General features: G+C 40.9%; 1 protein-coding gene across 2 annotated transcripts; it reads left to right on the top strand.

Moving 5' to 3' along the window:
- The first annotated feature begins 8524 nt into the window (after window positions 1-8524).
- Window positions 8525-18262, top strand: LOC131240453 (pentatricopeptide repeat-containing protein At3g57430, chloroplastic-like). Of its 2 annotated transcripts, none has more exons than XM_058238695.1 (4): window positions 8525-9788; window positions 14602-15581; window positions 16665-16815; window positions 18188-18262. In XM_058238695.1, the coding sequence occupies exons 1-2, from the start codon at window positions 8960-8962 to the stop codon at window positions 15138-15140; spliced, it is 1368 nt and encodes a 455-aa protein (XP_058094678.1). In that variant the 5' UTR covers window positions 8525-8959; the 3' UTR covers window positions 15141-15581; window positions 16665-16815; window positions 18188-18262. The 2 variants fall into 2 exon arrangements, 1 of the variants encoding a protein (XP_058094678.1); XR_009168760.1 differs by having other exon boundaries at window positions 8529-9810; window positions 14624-15581.
- Window positions 18263-18266: the final 4 nt, after the last annotated feature.

Consider the following 18266-nt stretch of genomic DNA (forward strand, 5'->3'; position numbering starts at 1 on the left):
AAAAAGTCCACGTAACCAGACAAGCTCACTACATGTAGCGGACATCGCCCGATACTCGGCTTCTGTGCTTGATTTGGTAATAGTGACCTGCTTCTTACACTTCCAAGAGATGAGAGAAGTGCCGAGAAAAATACAGTAGCCAGTGGTAAATCGTCGTGTGAGAGCGCAACCAGCCCAATCAGCATCCGAATAAGCATGAAGGTCCAGAGTCACTGTGGAGGAGAAGAATAGTGATCGATCTAGAGTTCCACGTAAGTACCATAAGATGCACAATGCCGCAGTCATATGAAGAGTCCGAGGAGCAGAAACAAACTGATTGATGACTTGGACAGTGTAGGCAATATCAGCGTGAGTTATAGTTAAGTAAACCAAACTCCCAACCAAACGGCGATATAAGTCGGGCTATGCAAGCAGATCACCATCATCATGGCCATATTGAATGTTAAGTTCTAAGGGAGTCTGAACTGTCTTCTGATCCGTCAATGATGCCAACGCAAGAAGATCCTTGGTATATTTACGCTGGCTGACCAGGATCCCACGTTTAGAATGTGAAATTTCAAGCCCAAGAAAGTATGTGAGATGTTCTTTTAAAGCCGAGATGCTAGTAGCATCACTACTAGTCAGAAGTAGGTCATTAACATAGACGAGAACAATGACAATTTCGCGAACAGTGGTGTGCAAAAATAATGATGGGTCATGACCACTTTGAGTAAAGCCAGCACCCGTAACAACATCGTGAAAGAGTTGGAACCATGCCCGAGGCCCCTGTTTGAGGCCATACAGGGCTTTCTTCAAGCGACATACCTTATTGTCAGGGATTAAGGAGCCAGGAGGTTTCAAATATACTGTTTCTTGGAAGTCTCCATGAAGAAAAGCATTTTTTATATCCATCTGAGAAAGTGGCCAAGAGTGGACGGAAGATATTGCCAGAAGAGTACGAACAGTTTTCATCTTGGCCACGGGAGAGAATGTCTCATCGTAATCAATTCCGTATTCCTGTTTCTATCCTTGAGTGACAAGTCGAGCCTTGTATCGATCCAATGATCCATCAAACTTGAGCTTGACAGAATAAATTCATTTGCTACCAATTAGTTGTTGGTCAGCGGGTCGAGTGACAATGTCCCATGTATGATTATCATCCAATGCTGCAAGTTCTTCTGCCATAGCCTTCTTCCAACAATCATGAGTGGCTGCCTGAGAGTATGAAGTAGGAATAGAAACAGTATCCAAAGTAGCATTCATGGCAGACATAGAGCATATCAAGCGATCAGGCACTCGATGTACACGATCGGAACGACGTATCGAGGTAGGTTCAGGATCTATAATAGGTACAGTAGGTTCGGGTTGAGTAATAGATGGTGGAGCTGTACGTGGTCGATGCGAGTAAACCTGTAACGGATGAGGGAGAGTACTCGAGGTAAAAGGAATATTAGGAAAGGTGGTTAGACCAGGAGATTTTGGGGCATGCGGAGAAGGAAGAGATGAATGAAAAGTAATATGTTCAAGAAAAACAACATGTCGTGAAACCCGAACACGACATGCGACCAGATCATTGAAAACCCTTTTGAGTTTCTCCAAATCCCAAGTACATACATTTGATCGATTTTGGAGATAGTTTATTGCACTCTCGTGAAGCCAGGTGAACATAACAGATATAACCAAAAATACAAAATGTGGAATATGTAGGAGGTAAGCCATTGAGAATAAATTATGGAGATTTACTGTTCAGAACGTTGGTTGGCATCCGGTTAATCAAGTAGACTGAATGTAATATTGCTTTCGCTCAGAAAGAACGAGGAACACTCATAGCTGTCATCAGAGTGTTGGCAGTTTCAACAATATGACGATTTTTTTGTTCAGCCACCCCGTTCTGTTGTGGAGTATCAAAACAGGTGGTCTGATGAATAATCCCATGACTCTGAAGAAATGTACGAAAATCGGTTGAGAGATATTCCCCCTCTGAGTCAGAGCGGAGAGTTTGTACTGGAACCCGAAATTGAGTCTTTACCATAGAGTGAAATATCTTGAATTTTTCAAAAACCTATGACTTCGAGTACAGAAAGTAAATCCAGGTGTAACGTGTGAAATCATCAATGAATATAACATAGTAACGTAACCCAGAGAGTGACATAATAGGTGAAGGACCCCAGACATCTGTATGCACTAGTTCAAACATAGAAGATGATTTTGTAGTACTTAGAGGAAAAGGAATACACTTACTTTTTGAAAGACAACAAGATGAACAAGAATAATCCAAATCCTTTTTATTAAGAGAAACATTCCCTAACATGCTAGAAGAAAATAACTGAATTAACCGATCGAAATGTGGATGACCCAGGCGAAAGTGCCATAGTTTCCACAATTTATTTGCTGAACAAATAGCTGATGAAGATAGAGAAAAGAAACAACGAGCCGGAGTAACAGATGGATCAAAGTTCAGCACGTACAGACAACCATGCCGCCTACCCATCCCAAGTACCTTCCCCGTTGTCAGATCCTGCACAAAACAACAGTTGGGAAGAAATAAGACTAAGTAGTTATTGGCTGTGAGTTCACCAACTGAAATTAAATTGGAAGAGAGGTTAGGGACATGAAACACAAGGGTGAACTGGCGATGAGCAGAAGGAGAGAGTCAATGATCCAACGGACTGAATAGGTAGTCTAGTGCCATCCGCAGTAGAAATAACCTGATTTCCGGTGTAGGGACGAATATCACGAAAATGGGATACAGCACCAATCATATGATTGGAAGCACCCGAATCGAAGAACCATGTAGAAGATGGGGATATACCTGACATCCCAGCCACAGAAAGGGCTTGAACAATTTACTGGAGTATCGCAGGAGTCAAAGGTGATGAAAGACCTTCAACAGAAACAGTAGATGGAGAATCACTAACAAACGGCTCGGAAGAAATACTGGCAGCAGTAGCAGAAAGCACGACCACGACCACCATGTCCACGGTTGAAAGAAGATGCATGGGCACGTGTACGACAGTCCTGAATACCATGACCAGTCCATCGATAATAAGCGCACCATTCTTTACATTGAGTAACAAAACGACCCACCTTGTTGTAGCCGCGACAAGTCAAAGGAGTGGAACCATGTGTTGGTGTAGTGGTGGACACATCAAGCACCATATCAGATGATCCCGGAGTTGAGGAAGGAAGAGAGAGAACTTTCAGTCGTTGTTCCTCAGCCAATAAATCATTAATAATTGAATTCAAGGAAGGAGGAGGGCTACGGTTCAAGAGAGCAGCTTGACAATGCTCAAATTCCTGACGCAACTTCATAAGAAATTGCCCTACTTGCACACTCTCGCGCATAGATTGAAATATCTTATAGTCATGAGGAAATGTTGGATCTATCATAGCCATCTCTGTCTAAATAGTGACAATTTTGGAGTAAAATGATTGAATATTGTCATCACCCTAAGTAAGGTTAACGAGATCCTGTTCCAGGCGGTTTAACCGGGCCGCATTACTTTGTTGATAAATTGTCTGGAGATGCTCCCACATTGCCTTAGCAGTGTGATGAGGTGTGAGGCCAATAGCAATGGACCGATCGACCGAATCGAGAATCCAGGTAATAATCCGTCCATTGTTCATGTCCTAATCAGCTAATTTGTCAGCATCTGTGGAAGTGGGGATAGGAACTGATCTATCAATGAGTCCCCACAAACCACGACCCTTGAGGATGTTCTGAAAATGGATGACCCATAGAGAATAGTTGGTACCATTAAAACTATAACGTGGGGCCTCTGTACGTAGAGGTGGGCATCGAGCCGAGTCGAGTGGAGGTGGGCCAAGCTTGGCTTGGCTTGTCCATGATGTACTCGAGTTTGAGCTCGTGCTCGAGCTTGGCCTCGAGCTCAACATTGAAGCTTGGCTTGTTTGCCAAAGCTGTCGAGTTAAGCTAGTGGTTCGAGTCGAGTCGAGTTTACCTCGAGTCGAGCTCGAGCTTGTTGGGTGAGAGAGTAATGGATTCTGTTCTTGATCCTCCTCCATTGATGAAAAATTCATAAATCTTAAGAGAATCAAAGCAAAACCCGATGAAAAAACCAAAAAAAGCTTCAAATCGGATGAGGAAACCTGGAAGAACCGATTTGTTCTTGATCTTCTTCCACCAGCAAAAATCCAAGTGCTAGAAAAGAAACAGAGTAGAACACAGATTAGAAATCCAAGTAAAGAGCTCTAGCCAATCAGATCATTGGATTTCCTTGAAGCTCTAACAAATCTGAGAAGAACCTATCTCGAATTTCTTGGGTTTCTCACCTAAGAAATAGATCTCAAGAGATTGAAATTATACTATTGTGGAGCTGAAATGAAAACTGGTGGTGGTGGTCGGGGCGGGCGTGCGGCTGGCAGTGGGTAGAGAAAGAGAAGAAAGGGAAAGGGAATGGGGTGCGTGCGGTCGGGTAGAGACTCTAGGGTTTGTTTTTTATTTTTTTATTTTTAAGTTTAAACTTAAAACTTATATTAATATAATATATATATATGTAATATAATATTTAATATATTTATTAATCGAGCCGAGTCGAGCTCGAGTTTGAGCTTCGAGTCGAGTCAAGTCGAGTTAAAATGGCCCCTGGTCGAACTTGGCTTGAACTCAACTCGAGCTTCAAATAATTAGCTTGGCTCGGCTCAAATCGACCATTCAAGCCGAGTCAATCCAAGCTGACTCGAGCCGAGTCGAGCAAGATTTTCGAGCTAGCTTGACTCGTGAACAAACCTATCTGTACGTGATGAGTCCTTGTCCATTGATCTGAAGGAATGTAAAGCACGCAAAGAGTTGTAGCAGAAGAAGGTGTTAGATGTACCATACAATAGGAGATACCCAAGCAATTGCAATTTCTGGATATGGCAGACTAACAACAGCAACAGGGGCTCTAGATCTGGAAAACTTAGATTTGGAGTAACAGCAACAGGATTCGGACGAGTAGATTGGAATAGGATGGAACAACAGCAACAACAACAGGTTCGAATAGCAACAGGGTCCGGACAACAGATCTGGAGCAACAGCAACAGGTTTGAACAACAACAGGGTACGGACGAGCAGATCTGAAGCAGGGTTCGGACAAGCAAATCTAGAGCAACAGCAGATCTGGAACAGGGTTTGGACGAGCAGGGGCGGTTAGACAAGCAGATCTGGAGCAGAGGGTTCATTGGATGACATAGTAAGGGCGGTTGGACAACGCAGGGGCGGTCGGACGAGCAGGGACAGTGGCCGGACGCAGTAGGGATGGTCGGACGATGCAGCAGGGGTGGCCGGACGACACAAGGACGGTTTCGGATCAGGGAAGCTCTGATACCATGAAAGCCGATAGGAGCTGAAGCTTTTCTGTATTTGAGACAACTCAAAGGGGTTGAATATATAGAGATTACAGACATTTATACAAAGAAAATAATCAAATCAGAATCTTCTACCTATGGAAATGAACTATACAAGGTATACTAACTATACAAGGTATGTGAGCTTGTCTAACATAAATAACCTCCTCCACTTCACATTTTAAGACACCAAAACACACCAAGCTTCACCAAGCATCCATTCTCTTTTCAAAGAGAGAGCCCTAGCCATTTAGCCACCAAGGAGAGAGAGAGAGAGAGAGAGAGAGAGAGAGAGAGAGAGAGAGAGAGAGCCCAGCCCTAGTCTAGCCTAGCCTAGCCAGAGTCCAAGCCTCCCGAGCAACCCAAGTTCAAATCTGAACCACTCAATTTAACCTTACGACACTACCGTTCATCCAACAATTCTAGCCTTCATCAATTTCATCAAATTAATATATCAGTATCGTGCAATATTTATTCCCTTCTCAACCCCCATGCTCCTTATATACATCAGCATTATAGTACATTTGCATCATTTTCATTGCATTTGACTGACAGGCGTATGATCTGTGGCTTGTTGATATAATCGAATATTGCCCATCAGAAACATTAGCTAATCAACTGTCGTTTTAGCATATACATCACATCCCATCATTTTTTATCATATCTAACTGGTGAGAATATGCTCTGATACCTATGGATATAATTGCAGTGGGTCCATCAGTAACTTTAGCCTGTTGGCCGTCGTTTTACCATAAGCATCCATACATCATAAAGCATCCTTTACACCCTACACTTGATCATTTCGAACATATGATCTTTGGCTTGTCGATATATTCGGATCTTGCCCATTAGAAATTCAAATTGATCAAACACATCTATTACAACACTGCATTACATTTTCTGCATTGAGTTATATTTACGGCATGCGAGAACTACCTCTATTTTTCAAAAATAATTAATCAGATCTTGTGAAGTAAAGACTATATATCTGTATGGGCAGAGTGGGTGCCTAACACCTTCCATCTTTATAACCATGGTCCCTTACTCGGAATCTTTGGAATGTAAACTCATGAGTTATCTTAGTGTTAAGAATCTTTAGATTCACAATCTTAAGCATTTTTTTGGGCTCAAACCGACTGTAAAATTGAAATAATTGATTAATGGCGACTCTGGTCAAATATCACACCCTTTATTCCTTTATACAAAAGCCCTCAGCGAGGCAATTAGTGGAAAGCAAGAGAGTAGATCTCCCATAGCCTTGGGGAATCGCGACCTCGTCCAGCATCCACAGGTATATGATATGTAGGCCTAGGTGATTTTTGTGCCTTGGGTCCCCCCCGAATGAGCGTTTTCCCTTGTATAGCTAACTCTTGTTTAATAATATTCTTTCTTACGAAAAATACCAAACACAACCCTCCTTTATCTGAGCTTGGAACCAATAAGAAAAGCACATAACAATAGGTATAATGTCATAGGTTGATTACAACCAAGTCCTATCTAGTAGTCTATTACGTATTTCGAATCACAATAGTAAGTTAGATTAAAATTAGCACTATAACTTACAAGGTTTAAATGTTGATTAAAAAAAAATAAAAAAAATCAGAAAACTCAAACCAATTTGTCCTAAGTTTGTTCAAGTGTAGTTTTCACATTTTTTAGACTAGGGTTGTTTGTATTCCTTTGGTGCATCATTTGATGGTCATTAGTAGAAATCTTGGCAGAGGCAACCCCACTTAATGAGCGGTTACATCTCCAGTTTTGATGCATTGTGTTGCACTAATTGCATGCCCCCATAAGTATCAAACAAGTTCTTGATTGATATGTTCACTTATCTTATTGGCACCACCTATATTGGGTTTAATATTAGTGACCATATGGTTTCGATCGTTGGACTATAAACCTTCTTTTTTACCTATTTGGCAACAACAAGAACATTATATGAAGCTCTCTTATCTGATGGCTAGGACTATCAAATCCACATTCTTTTTTGTGCAAGTGCATCCATGGTTGAGATAGCACTAGATCATCTTCTCAGATTCTGGACATCCTTGCCACATGGTCCTTGAGGTACAATAATTGGTATATGGAACTCCACAGAGACCACCGTACACAGTGTTTCCAATAATGCATTTCATGAGAACTTCACATTAATCATAAATGAAAACGTTATAGTTTTTTTATTATCTAAATAGCTGATTAATAGTAGACATTTCATGGATGGTTCAATGAAAAAATATCTAACAATTTGAATTTAACAAACATCAGTCACTAGTCACTAATCGAAGGTTAGGATTGGAGCTCGCGGTTCGAGACAGGAGCTAGTGATTCTCCCCTAATTAGCTATATGATAATCAAACTGTTAGATATTTTTCATTGGACACATATATCATGGTGGGCCCTAAAGAGCTTGGGCCATGTCATGCCGGAAGGATATTAAATATCAACAATCCACTTCAATTAACACCACAAAGTCACTACACCAAAATCATAAGTTTGAAACGGCCATGTATTTGGTTTAGGAACGGTATTAGGCCGTTTCGGATTTGAAACAGTTCAGAACCGTACTCATCTTTAAAAGCTCCCAATGTGTGAACAAAACCCCTCGTATTCGTGGCCAACAAAAGGGTATTTCTCTGTCTATTGTTCCCTCCCTGTAAGACGGCCGGCCATTAGCAACAACCTTCGATTTCACCATTTCTCTCTCTCACCATCTCCCTCTTGCATCTGAGTCCGTCTCTCTCTCTCTCTCTCTCTCTCTCTCTCTCTCTCTCTCTTCCTCCCGAATTAGAGCCGTCCCTCTCTCTAGCTCTCCCTCTCTTTTCTTGCCCCCTCTCTGTCAGGGGTGAGAAAGAGTATCGATGTCAGTTTCAAATGATATTGCACAAACCTTCATCGTGCCGATTTCACTAGAAGATCTCCATTTTAGAGGAAATGTGATTGAATCTATCAACTGAAAAGCCCTAGCCCTAATTTTTTAGGTATTCTCTATCTGGTCATTTCTCCACAATTTCAAGTGCTTTCAAGCAAAAATGGTGATTGAGAAAGAATAACTTTACTTATTATTTGTTTTCTAATTATATAATATAATATTTTTATATAACATTACGGGGAGAGATTGACTCATATCTGGCATCACCAAAGAACACACACACACACACACACACACTCTCTCTCTCTCTCTCTCTCTCTCTCTCTCAAAACCCTCATCCTGTCAATATGGAATGGATTTAGCAAGGTGTGGCTTCAATGGTGGTCTGACACAATGGGTTTGGGTCAGGACGACATAGGAAGTTCGGATCTGTGGAAGAGGATGGGTTTGGGGTTGCCGGCTGGATTAGGGTTAGCCGGTCCACGATTTAGATTTAGGGTTGGGTGAATGTGTTTGATGATTGGTGGAGATGGGTGTGTTGGTTGAAGGTTTTAGTATTGATGTGTGTGCCAGATGAAGATGAATATGAGACGAATGGGGATAAAGGCCCTGTTCGAGTGCTAACAGGTATGTGGATCTCAATCAGATAGGCAGTGCAGGTGGATCTTCTTCTGCCAAATAAATCCATTGGATTTCTAGGTATGTGGAAGTCGACCAGATAGCAGTGCTAATGATTTCATTATTTATTTGTTGGGTGGCTCTATGATGTTTGCATTGAAATCATTCAAGCGAATTGGCTCAAAATCCCTCCAATTGTGGAATTCAATCATGGCAGGATTTGTCAACTGTAAGCAGCCACGGGAAGCATTTAACGTTTTCCACCTGATGGCAATGCAACAAGGTTACCAGTTGGAAGCTATCCCCAAGGTTTCTCTAACTCCTCTGCTTTCTGAATGCAGTCCATCATCATCAACTGGATTGGCAATCCATGCTCATGTTTGCAGAATTGGCTTGGACTCTGATACATCAGTGAAAAATGCGCTCATAGCCATGTATGCTAGGAGAGGCAACATAGAGCTGTCTGAGAGGGTTTTCAGAAGAATTGCTGACAAGGATGTAGTTTCTTGGAATACCATGTTTTCGAGCTATGCTCGCAACCATGATTTTGATCAGGCTTTCAAAATATTCCACCAGATGCACAGTGGGGACGTAAAACCCGATGAGTTCATGCTTGCATCCATCCTCAGTGGATGTGGGCATTTAGCAGCTTTCCGACAAGGGATGGGGATACATACCTGCATGGTAAGGAGTGGATTCACCATCGATTTCTGTGTCATCCAAAATGCCCTCATGGATATGTATGGGAAATGCGGGTGCGTAGAAGAAGCGAAGAAGGTGTTTGACGAAATGAAACTAAAAGATATCGTTTCATGGAACACCATGATCTCCTGCTACGGTATAAATGCTCGACCCCGTGAGGCCTTCCTGTTCTTCGAAGAGATGCATGAGCATGGATGGAAGCCGACACATGTCACATTCATCGCCCTATTATCGGCCTGCAGCCATGCGGGCCTAGTTGACGAGGGCCTACGTTGTTTTGAAACTATTTAAGTGTATCTTCAATACTACAATCAAGGATTAATTCTCCAATCAATCAAGAATTACAATCAAGGATTCTCCAATCAATCAATATGGCCATTGTTTCTATCTTTGGGTGATAGCCCTTTCATGTGTAATCTTTTATATACGTGTATACATAGGGATGAAAATAATAATTTTTAGCAAGCTTTCTCCCAACTTTCTCTCTCTCTCTCTTCCTTAGTTTTATCTTGGTATCAGAGCAAGGTTAGCATTTTTTTTTTCTTCTTCTTTCCCAGGGTTGATAATCTGGATTGAATCAACGCCTGGTGATATGATTTGATATATATATTTTTTTCTTCAGTGCCAAGATCTAGTTGTTGTTTGTTTGTTTTTGGTGATTTTTTTTTCAATGGAGGACGACGGATCATCTGTTCGAAAAACTGTTGTTGCACCTCTATCTTCTACGTTGCCCCTCGTAATTGAGAAAGAGAGTCCGACTCTCCAGATTACCACCGTCAAATTCGATGGAACCAATTACTTGACATGGGCAAGATCTGCGAAGCTCTATATTTCTGGACGTGGGAAGATCGCATATATTACAGGGGTAGTTAAAGCACCAGATACATCAGACTTGACAGCCGTTGAACGATGGGAATCAGAGAATTCAATTGTCATGTCCTGGTTACTTCATTCTATGAAGCCGAAGATTGGGAATACATATATGTTTTTGCAGACTCCAAAACAGATCTGGAATCTTGTGCAGCGGACATATTCTCAGAAGAAGAATGCTTCCCGCATCTATCAGTTGGATGTGGAGACCTCCCAACTCAAGCAGGGGGAGAAGACCCTATCGGATTATTATAATACTCTTCGACAAAGATGGGAAGAACTTGATCAATTTCAGACCTTCGATTGGGAAAGCCCCAAAGGTGGTGAGATTTTTTCAAAGTTTATTGAAGAGAAGCGCGTATATCAATTCCTTGCAGGTTTGAACCCGGAATATGAGACTGCTCGTGTGCAGATTTTAAGCAGAAAAGATGATTTTCCACTTTTAGGAGATGTGTATGCTTATATTTATTCCGAGGAAAATAGGCGTTACTCTATGGGCCATGAAATGATCCAGCCTGGAGATAAAGCGGCAATTGCTGTAAATAGACAGGGTTGGAGAGCATTGGTGACACCTATAGTATCATCGCCACCTGTGTTTTCTTCTTGCCCAAGCCAGAATCAGAAGAACTCCTAGCGTTTTTGTGACCATTGCAAGAAATATGGGCATACCAAACAATTCTGTTATTTTCTTAATGGGTTTCCACAGAAAGGGCCGTTTCCATAGAAAGGGCCTACCTTGCCACAAGCAAATCGGAGTGCATCCTCACCGTCCACTCAGACTGCCTCTACTGCTGAGATTCCGGTTCAGAATCATGCCCCTCTTACTGCACCATCGATCGTGTTACTATATCTCAAGAAGATCTGGATCGATTCCGGGTCCTAATGGCACAGTTTGACAAAAAGATAGCCACCTCCACTTTTGCACAGTCAAGTACATTTGCTTCAGCGATCACTGTCTCCATTGTTCCTTCCCCATCCTGGATCATCGATTCAGGAGCATCTAATAATATGAGCGGTATGCCTTCTCTTTTCCGTGCATATTCTCTTTGTTTCGGTAGAGATAAAGTTCAGTTAGCGGATGGATCTTTTTCTTCCATTGCAGGGAAAGGACTCATAAATGCTTCCCCCTCTCTACCACTCTCTGATGTGTTGCATGTTCCTCAACTCACTACCAATCTTTTATCTATCAGTAGCATTACACGGTCGTTGAATTGTAGTGTTACATTTTTTCCATCTTATTGTCTTTTTCAGGATCTGGTAACGAAGAAAACGATTAGCAGTGGACGTGAAGTTAATGGTTTGTACATCCTCGATGATCCGCAAACTCCAAGTGTGCTTCAACCATGTGCATTGCAGAGTTAGCTCGTAGTAGCAAATAAACATCAAATTATGTTATGGCATAACTGGCTAGGTCACATTTCCTTTTCGTTTATGAAACATTTGCTTCCAGCTTTATTTTCTGGTCAATCAGTTTCTGACTTTCAGTGTGAAATTTGTCAATTGTCCAAACATTGTAGAACTACTTATCCCTTGAGTTCTAATAAAGTTAGTAGTTTTCTTTTTTCACTTGTTCATTCTGATGTTTGGGGACCCGCTCCTGTACCGTCTCTTTTAGGTTTTTGATACTTTGTGTTATTTATTAATGATTTCAGTCATTGTACTTGGCTCTTTCTTATGAAACGCAAAGATGAAGTTTATTACATTTAAAAAAAAATTATTACAATTGTTCAGACTTAATTTGATACAAAGATTCGTGTGTTTCGTTCTGATAATGGAACTGAATATGCGAATTCTGGAATCCAAAAGTTATGTGAAGATCATGGTATTGAGCATCAAACATCTTGTCTTAGAACTCCACAACAAAATGGTCGTTCAGAACGGAAGAATAGGTATATCCTTGATTTGGCTCGTGCTATCTCCATTGCGATGAGCGTTCCCAAATTTTTTTGGTCTAAAGCTGTCTTGATAGCTTGCTACATTATTAACCACACACCTTCTAGTGTGTTGAATTTTCAAACTCCTTATTCTGTTCTTTGTCCTCGTGACATAGAATTTATTCTTCCACCCAAGATTTTTAGTTGTATTTATTTTGTGCAAGATTTGGGTCCGGAACGTTCCAAACATTACCCAAATTTTCTAAAATGTATATTTTTGGGTTACTCTAACACACAAAAAGGATATAAATGCTATCATCCACCCAGTCGACGGAGGTTTGTTTCCAAAGATGTTTCCTTTTTTGAAAATCAGCCCTACTATTCAGGTCCAGTTTCTTTGCAGGGGGAGTGGTTTGCCACTTGTCGTGACCGTGATGTCCAACCATCACAAGTACCTCTTCCTGTTGTCATCCCAGATTCGCCTGTATCCTCTCTAAGGTCTTCCATGTCACCTATGTCGGTTATACATCATGAACATACTACTGTTGACTTAGTTATACATGCAGGACCACATAAGGACTTGCAGTTTTTGGAAGGAAGTCCTGCTTCACAACACTGCAACGTTTCTCCTGTATCAGATTAGTCCATGCCTTTACCACCTGGTGAGCTAGAATCTTCTGATGTTCCTCCTCTTACTTCAGACCTTGAGATTCCCATTGCTTTACGAAAGGGTAAAAGACAAATTTCTACTAAATATCCTTTATCTGATTATGTCACATATCATGCTATGTCACCCTCTTATCGTGCGTTCTTAGCTTCCGTCTCTTCTGTCACGATTCCCTCTACTGTCTGTGAAGCAATGTCTGATCCTAAGTGGAAGGCTGCAATGGAGGAAGAAATGAGAGCTTTGACTCACAATGATACTTGGGAACTCGTGTCATTACCCATAAGGAAGAAGGCAGTTGGGTGCCGTTGGGTGTTTACAGTTAAGCATAATTCAGATGGTACCATGGATTGGTACAAAGCATAGCTGGTTGCAAAGGTGTACGCACAAACCTATGGGATTGATTATTATGAGACCTTTGCTCCTGTTGCAAAGATGAATTCCATTCGTATCTTACTGTCCTTGGCTGCAAATAGTGATTCGGAACTTCATCAATTGGATGTTAAAAATGCATTCCTTCACGGAGATCTTCAAGAAGAGGTGTATATGACTCCTCCACCTGGTATCTCGTTTCCTGACCATGAAGGGCAAGTCTGTTTCTTAAAGAAATCCCTATATGGACTTCGCCAATCTCCTCGGGCTTGGTTTGACCGATTCAGTGGGGTGGTTATTGGTTTTGGATATCAACAAAGTGCGACAGATTATACTCTTTTTATTAGATGCATTGGTGATAGTTTTACTGCTCTTATTATCTATGTCGATGATATAGTTATCACCGGAAATGATCCAATTGCCATTCAGGAGTTAAGTCTCATCTTCGACATCGCTTCGAGATTAAGGACCTTGGCCCTCTGGAGTATTTTCTTGCCATTGAAGTTGCAAGATCAAAGTTAGGTATTTTTATCTCGCAACGTACATATGTCTTGGATCTTTTACAAGAGTGTGGCAAATTGGGATGTTGTCCAGCTGATACACCTATTGAGCAAAACCATAAGTTGGGTGATGTGGTAGGAGAGCCCCTTATAGATGTCTCACAGTATCAGCGTCTAGTTGGGAAGCTAATTTATCTCTCCCTTACTAGACCTGATATTACTTATGCTGTAGGAGTTGTCAGCCGTTTTTTGCATGCTCCTCGCTCAATTCATCTCGATGCGGCCTTTCGTATTCTTCGGTATTTGAAGGGTTGTCCTGGAAAGGGTCTAATCTTTCGTAAACATGGTCACAATCGGATTGAATGTTGGACGAATGCTGACTGGGCCGGATCAGTTACCGATAGACGTTCTACATCCGGATATTGCACTATGTTGGGTGGTAATCTTATTTCTTGGAGAAGCAAAAAGCAGAATGCGGATATTCTCACCAAAGCAGTTGGCCCCATTCAGTTTCAGTTTGCGCTATCCAAGCTCAGTATGCTCGATATCTTCCAACCGGCTTGAGGGGGAGTATTAAAGTGTATGTTCAATACTACAATCAAGGATTCTCCAATCAATCAAGGACTACAATCAATCAATATAGCCATTGTTTCTATCTTTGGGTGATAGCCTTTTCATGTGTAATCTTTTATATACGTGCATACATACGGATGAAAATAATAATTTTTAGCAAGCTTTATCCTCTCTCTCTCTCTCTCTCTCTCTCTCTCTCTCTCTCTCTCTCTCTCTCTCTCTCCCCCTTAGTTTTATCTGAAACCATGTCTAGCAAGCATGGGATATCTCCTGACAATGAGCACTACGCCTGCATTGTCAATAGTCCAGGTAGAGCTGGACACCTCAATGTTGCATACCGACTGATCAAAAGCATGCCCATGGAACCTGACGACTGCATTTGGGGCACTCTGCTCAGCAGTTGTAGGATCCACAGAAATGTCTTCCTGGCCGAAGTCAAAGCTAGGCATCTGATCGAATTGGAACCCTGTCATTCTGGGTACCGTGTCCTGCTCATGAATGTGTATGCAGATGCAAAGAGATGGGATGATGTCCCACAGGTCCAAGCAGGCATGAAAGATGATGGTGTGAAGTGCCATGACTGCAGTTGGATTGATGTTGGCGGTGATCTTCATAGATTCTATACAGAAGACAAGTCCCGCAAACAATGGACTGCCATATGCTTTACCCTGGATGGGTTAACAGAGCAATTGAAAGCAGAAGGTTATATCCCTACAATCGAGTCTAAATTCGTTTCCCTTGATCAAGTAAAGATGTCAAGGTTCACGTAAAGAGGCACTTCATTTGCCCATGTTCTAGGATGTTTCTGCAACCTAAGACTCTGTGGGGCTAGCGAGATATCTGTGTGACATGGACTCTGTTCCACCAGTGTCTCCAGCTCATTTTAGGATGTGAGCCCAAAACTGATGCAGATCCTCAAGTGGGCCACGCCACAAGAAACAGTTGGTATTGAATGCCCACCATGGAAAGCTTTTTTGGATGAGGCTGATATCTGTGTTGCCCCTTCATCCTGGTGGGAATCATTAGTGATGAAGCTTTTTTTTATATGTTGCTTCTGGATAAGACTTGCCAGCATGTCACATGTATTGAACCCAAAAATGAAGCAGATCAAATCTCAGGTGGTAGCAATGCCATGGGAGTCGAAAAACCATCCGACCTTTTCACGTAGATGAGAAGATAGGTCTCCGACAAGATTTGCAGTTGAAAACCAGGTAACCAGTTGAATACCAATGCCTATTTTCTCATGACTAATAGCATTAGTTCTAGATCAAATGAAAATCCCCTGTTCTCTATTGCATTATTCAATCCTTGAGACTAACTCCTTATGTCAAGAATTCAGCATTAGATCATGACAGTGGAGTTTTACAGATTTTAAATAGTTCCATGCAAGATGAAATGGGAAATCAGTTGAATGGTCTGATTGGTAGGCCTTTTTTGAGCCATACATCAATCACTTACTGGCCGTTCACTTTCTTGTGGAATCTGTCATACACCCAAATTCTTATTTATATGTTCGCACTTAGTGACCCAAGAACTATAATTGAGATCATCCTTATGGCTATTTAGATGCAGGTAGAGCCATGTATCACATGCTATGGTGCATGTACAGCATATGTGCAATTTGGCTCTCTTTTACACAAGAAAGAAGAAAATAAGGACATGTACAGCCAATAAAACCATTAGTCAATGAAAATTTATACTTACTAAAATGGTTAGATAGACTATACGTGCTAAAAGTCCCATTTGGTGCATGCTGGAATATAATATTTTGTGCATATGCATTACAAGTGCTACATATTCTAGATGTACGACTGTCCATGTTCGAGCACTTACAGGTGTCACTATCAATCTTCAAATGCCTCAATCTACCACCTGAAAGATGCATAAAGTTCAAAAAAAAAAAAAAGAAAAAAAAAAGCATCCATTATTTTATGGAAAAACTAGTCTATATCCTCATAAAAAAAAAATTGGGTGCTTTGCTTTTCTTTATATAGAAAGAGTTGTATGTGTTAATTGCTTTCTTGCAAAGATGATGGATTTAAGCATGAAACTCTCAAGCTTATTATAATGTTTAAAAATAAGGTCTAGTATGAGAAATGAAGTTGGGAAGTCATTTTACTTTCTTTTCTATGTTACTATAGTATGAACTTTGTTGAAGCTAAAAAAACTCATTGACTACTGACACTATTTCATGCCAACTTGGACAAACCTAATTAAAATTCGAATTTTTAAACATTTTTCTTCTTATTTTTAAGTCTTGAAGTTGCATTTGTTAATTTCTCATTATTGTGCAGCCTATTACCGGCTTTGGAGTGGCTAAAGTTTTAAAATCAGGACATCCTGACTTCAAGGAAGACGACTTGATTTGGGGGAAGACTGGATGGGAAGAGTTCACTCTAATATCAGAGCCCAAGACCAAGAAGAGAATATACATACACGAGCAGAGTTGTGTACAACCTACCTCTGCATTTGTTAACAGGTTCTACTCATATGTCATTTTACAATTTTTTATTGTTCATCCAGGCTCTATTGTCAATTGGCCATTAGCATGAAAATTAATCCCACTCGAGCCATACTACCTGTTTGATTAAAGGAGATATCACTCGTTAGAAGTGAGGCGATTGTTATAGTTTTTATAGCTGCCCATTTATGAACCATCATTTTATTTAGGATGTGTCCAGTTAGAGCAAGTTTGGGCTATGGCCCTACGACGATGGACCTGCCCTATGAATAGAATGAAGCATGTTGACATATGTAGTTAAGCCCAAGGATCTTACCAATAATTTCATGAAAGGGTTAAGATATGGAGAGAGAGAGAGAGAGAGAGAGAGAGAGAGAGAGAGAGAGAGAGAGAGAGAGAGAGAGAGAGAGAGAGGATGTTGGGAGTCTCATCTCCACTTTGTAGTGTTGTTGCCCACTCGACTTTCAGATTTGCCTCAGTTTTAGGCCCATGTCTTAACACGAAGCAACACAATAAATGTACAGAGTGGATGCCACTGTCATCATGGTGGGCCCCACATAGACTACATGTCTATGCGGGCGACACATAAGGAAGCATGAGCCAGTGCCAATAAAGAAGAGAGAGAATATAAATGCCCTCAATTGAAAGGCAACATGCATCCATTTTTCTTTTAAAATAAAAATTTTATGCTCCTTCCTATGATAGATTGGTAAAATGGGCTGTTAACTTTTTTTATGATAAAGAAGGACAGTTAACCTTTTTTTTTTTCTTTTTTTTCTTTTTTTTTTTTTAATTTTAACCAAGGCAATGATCCACATTCATGATAAATGCGTTGCCCACCTGATGACCTGACCGGCCTCATGTGCCAAGTGAGGCCAACCTTATGTATGGCCCTGATCACTGGGAAGAGTAGATTTGGATGGTTACTCTATCAAGTAGCCATTAGCACTGTTCTAAAGTAGGCATTAAGGTTTACGCATTGATTATTGTAAAACCGCACTGGAGTTGAGAGTTTAAAAAGATTAACATTAGCATAAATGGTGGAAAATGTTTGGCATTTGGCCTTCTACTCTATGTAAGACAGTTTCTGTTTTGCATTCAAGATTAGCTGCATCCATTAATACAGATTTATTTGCATCCGAGCAAACTTTAGTGTTACATTAGACTGACAGTTTGAATCTTCCAGTCAGGTAGGCATGAGTGGTATTCCAGAACTAGAGATAAAAACAACACCATGAGAAGAAGGGGCAGTTACAAAATAAAAGAGATAGATTAACCCATTTCAATTAGGAAATGCATGAATCTGTTCATGTCATTAAAGACAGTCTTTGACTATGATTTGTTCTTCTTTAACAGATTTGAGGGTTTCAAAATGAACCTCATATACTATGATCTGTATCAGGCCACTCGACTCAAGCACTTTGTAACAGGCATG

This window comes from Magnolia sinica, chromosome 3 (genome assembly GCF_029962835.1).
Source record: "Magnolia sinica isolate HGM2019 chromosome 3, MsV1, whole genome shotgun sequence".
Lineage (NCBI taxonomy): Eukaryota > Viridiplantae > Streptophyta > Magnoliopsida > Magnoliales > Magnoliaceae > Magnolia > Magnolia sinica.

What these genes read in the sequence shown, in the direction of transcription:
- LOC131240453 (XM_058238695.1), top strand. Translation starts at nt 8,960, where the DNA reads ATGATGTTTGCATTGAAATCATTCAAGCGAATTGGCTCAAAATCCCTC. An exon ending in CCTAGTTGACGAGGGCCTAC is followed by an intron (nt 9,789 to 14,601) that starts GTTGTTTTGAAA and finishes TCTCCCCCTTAG; the next exon opens with TTTTATCTGAAACCATGTCT.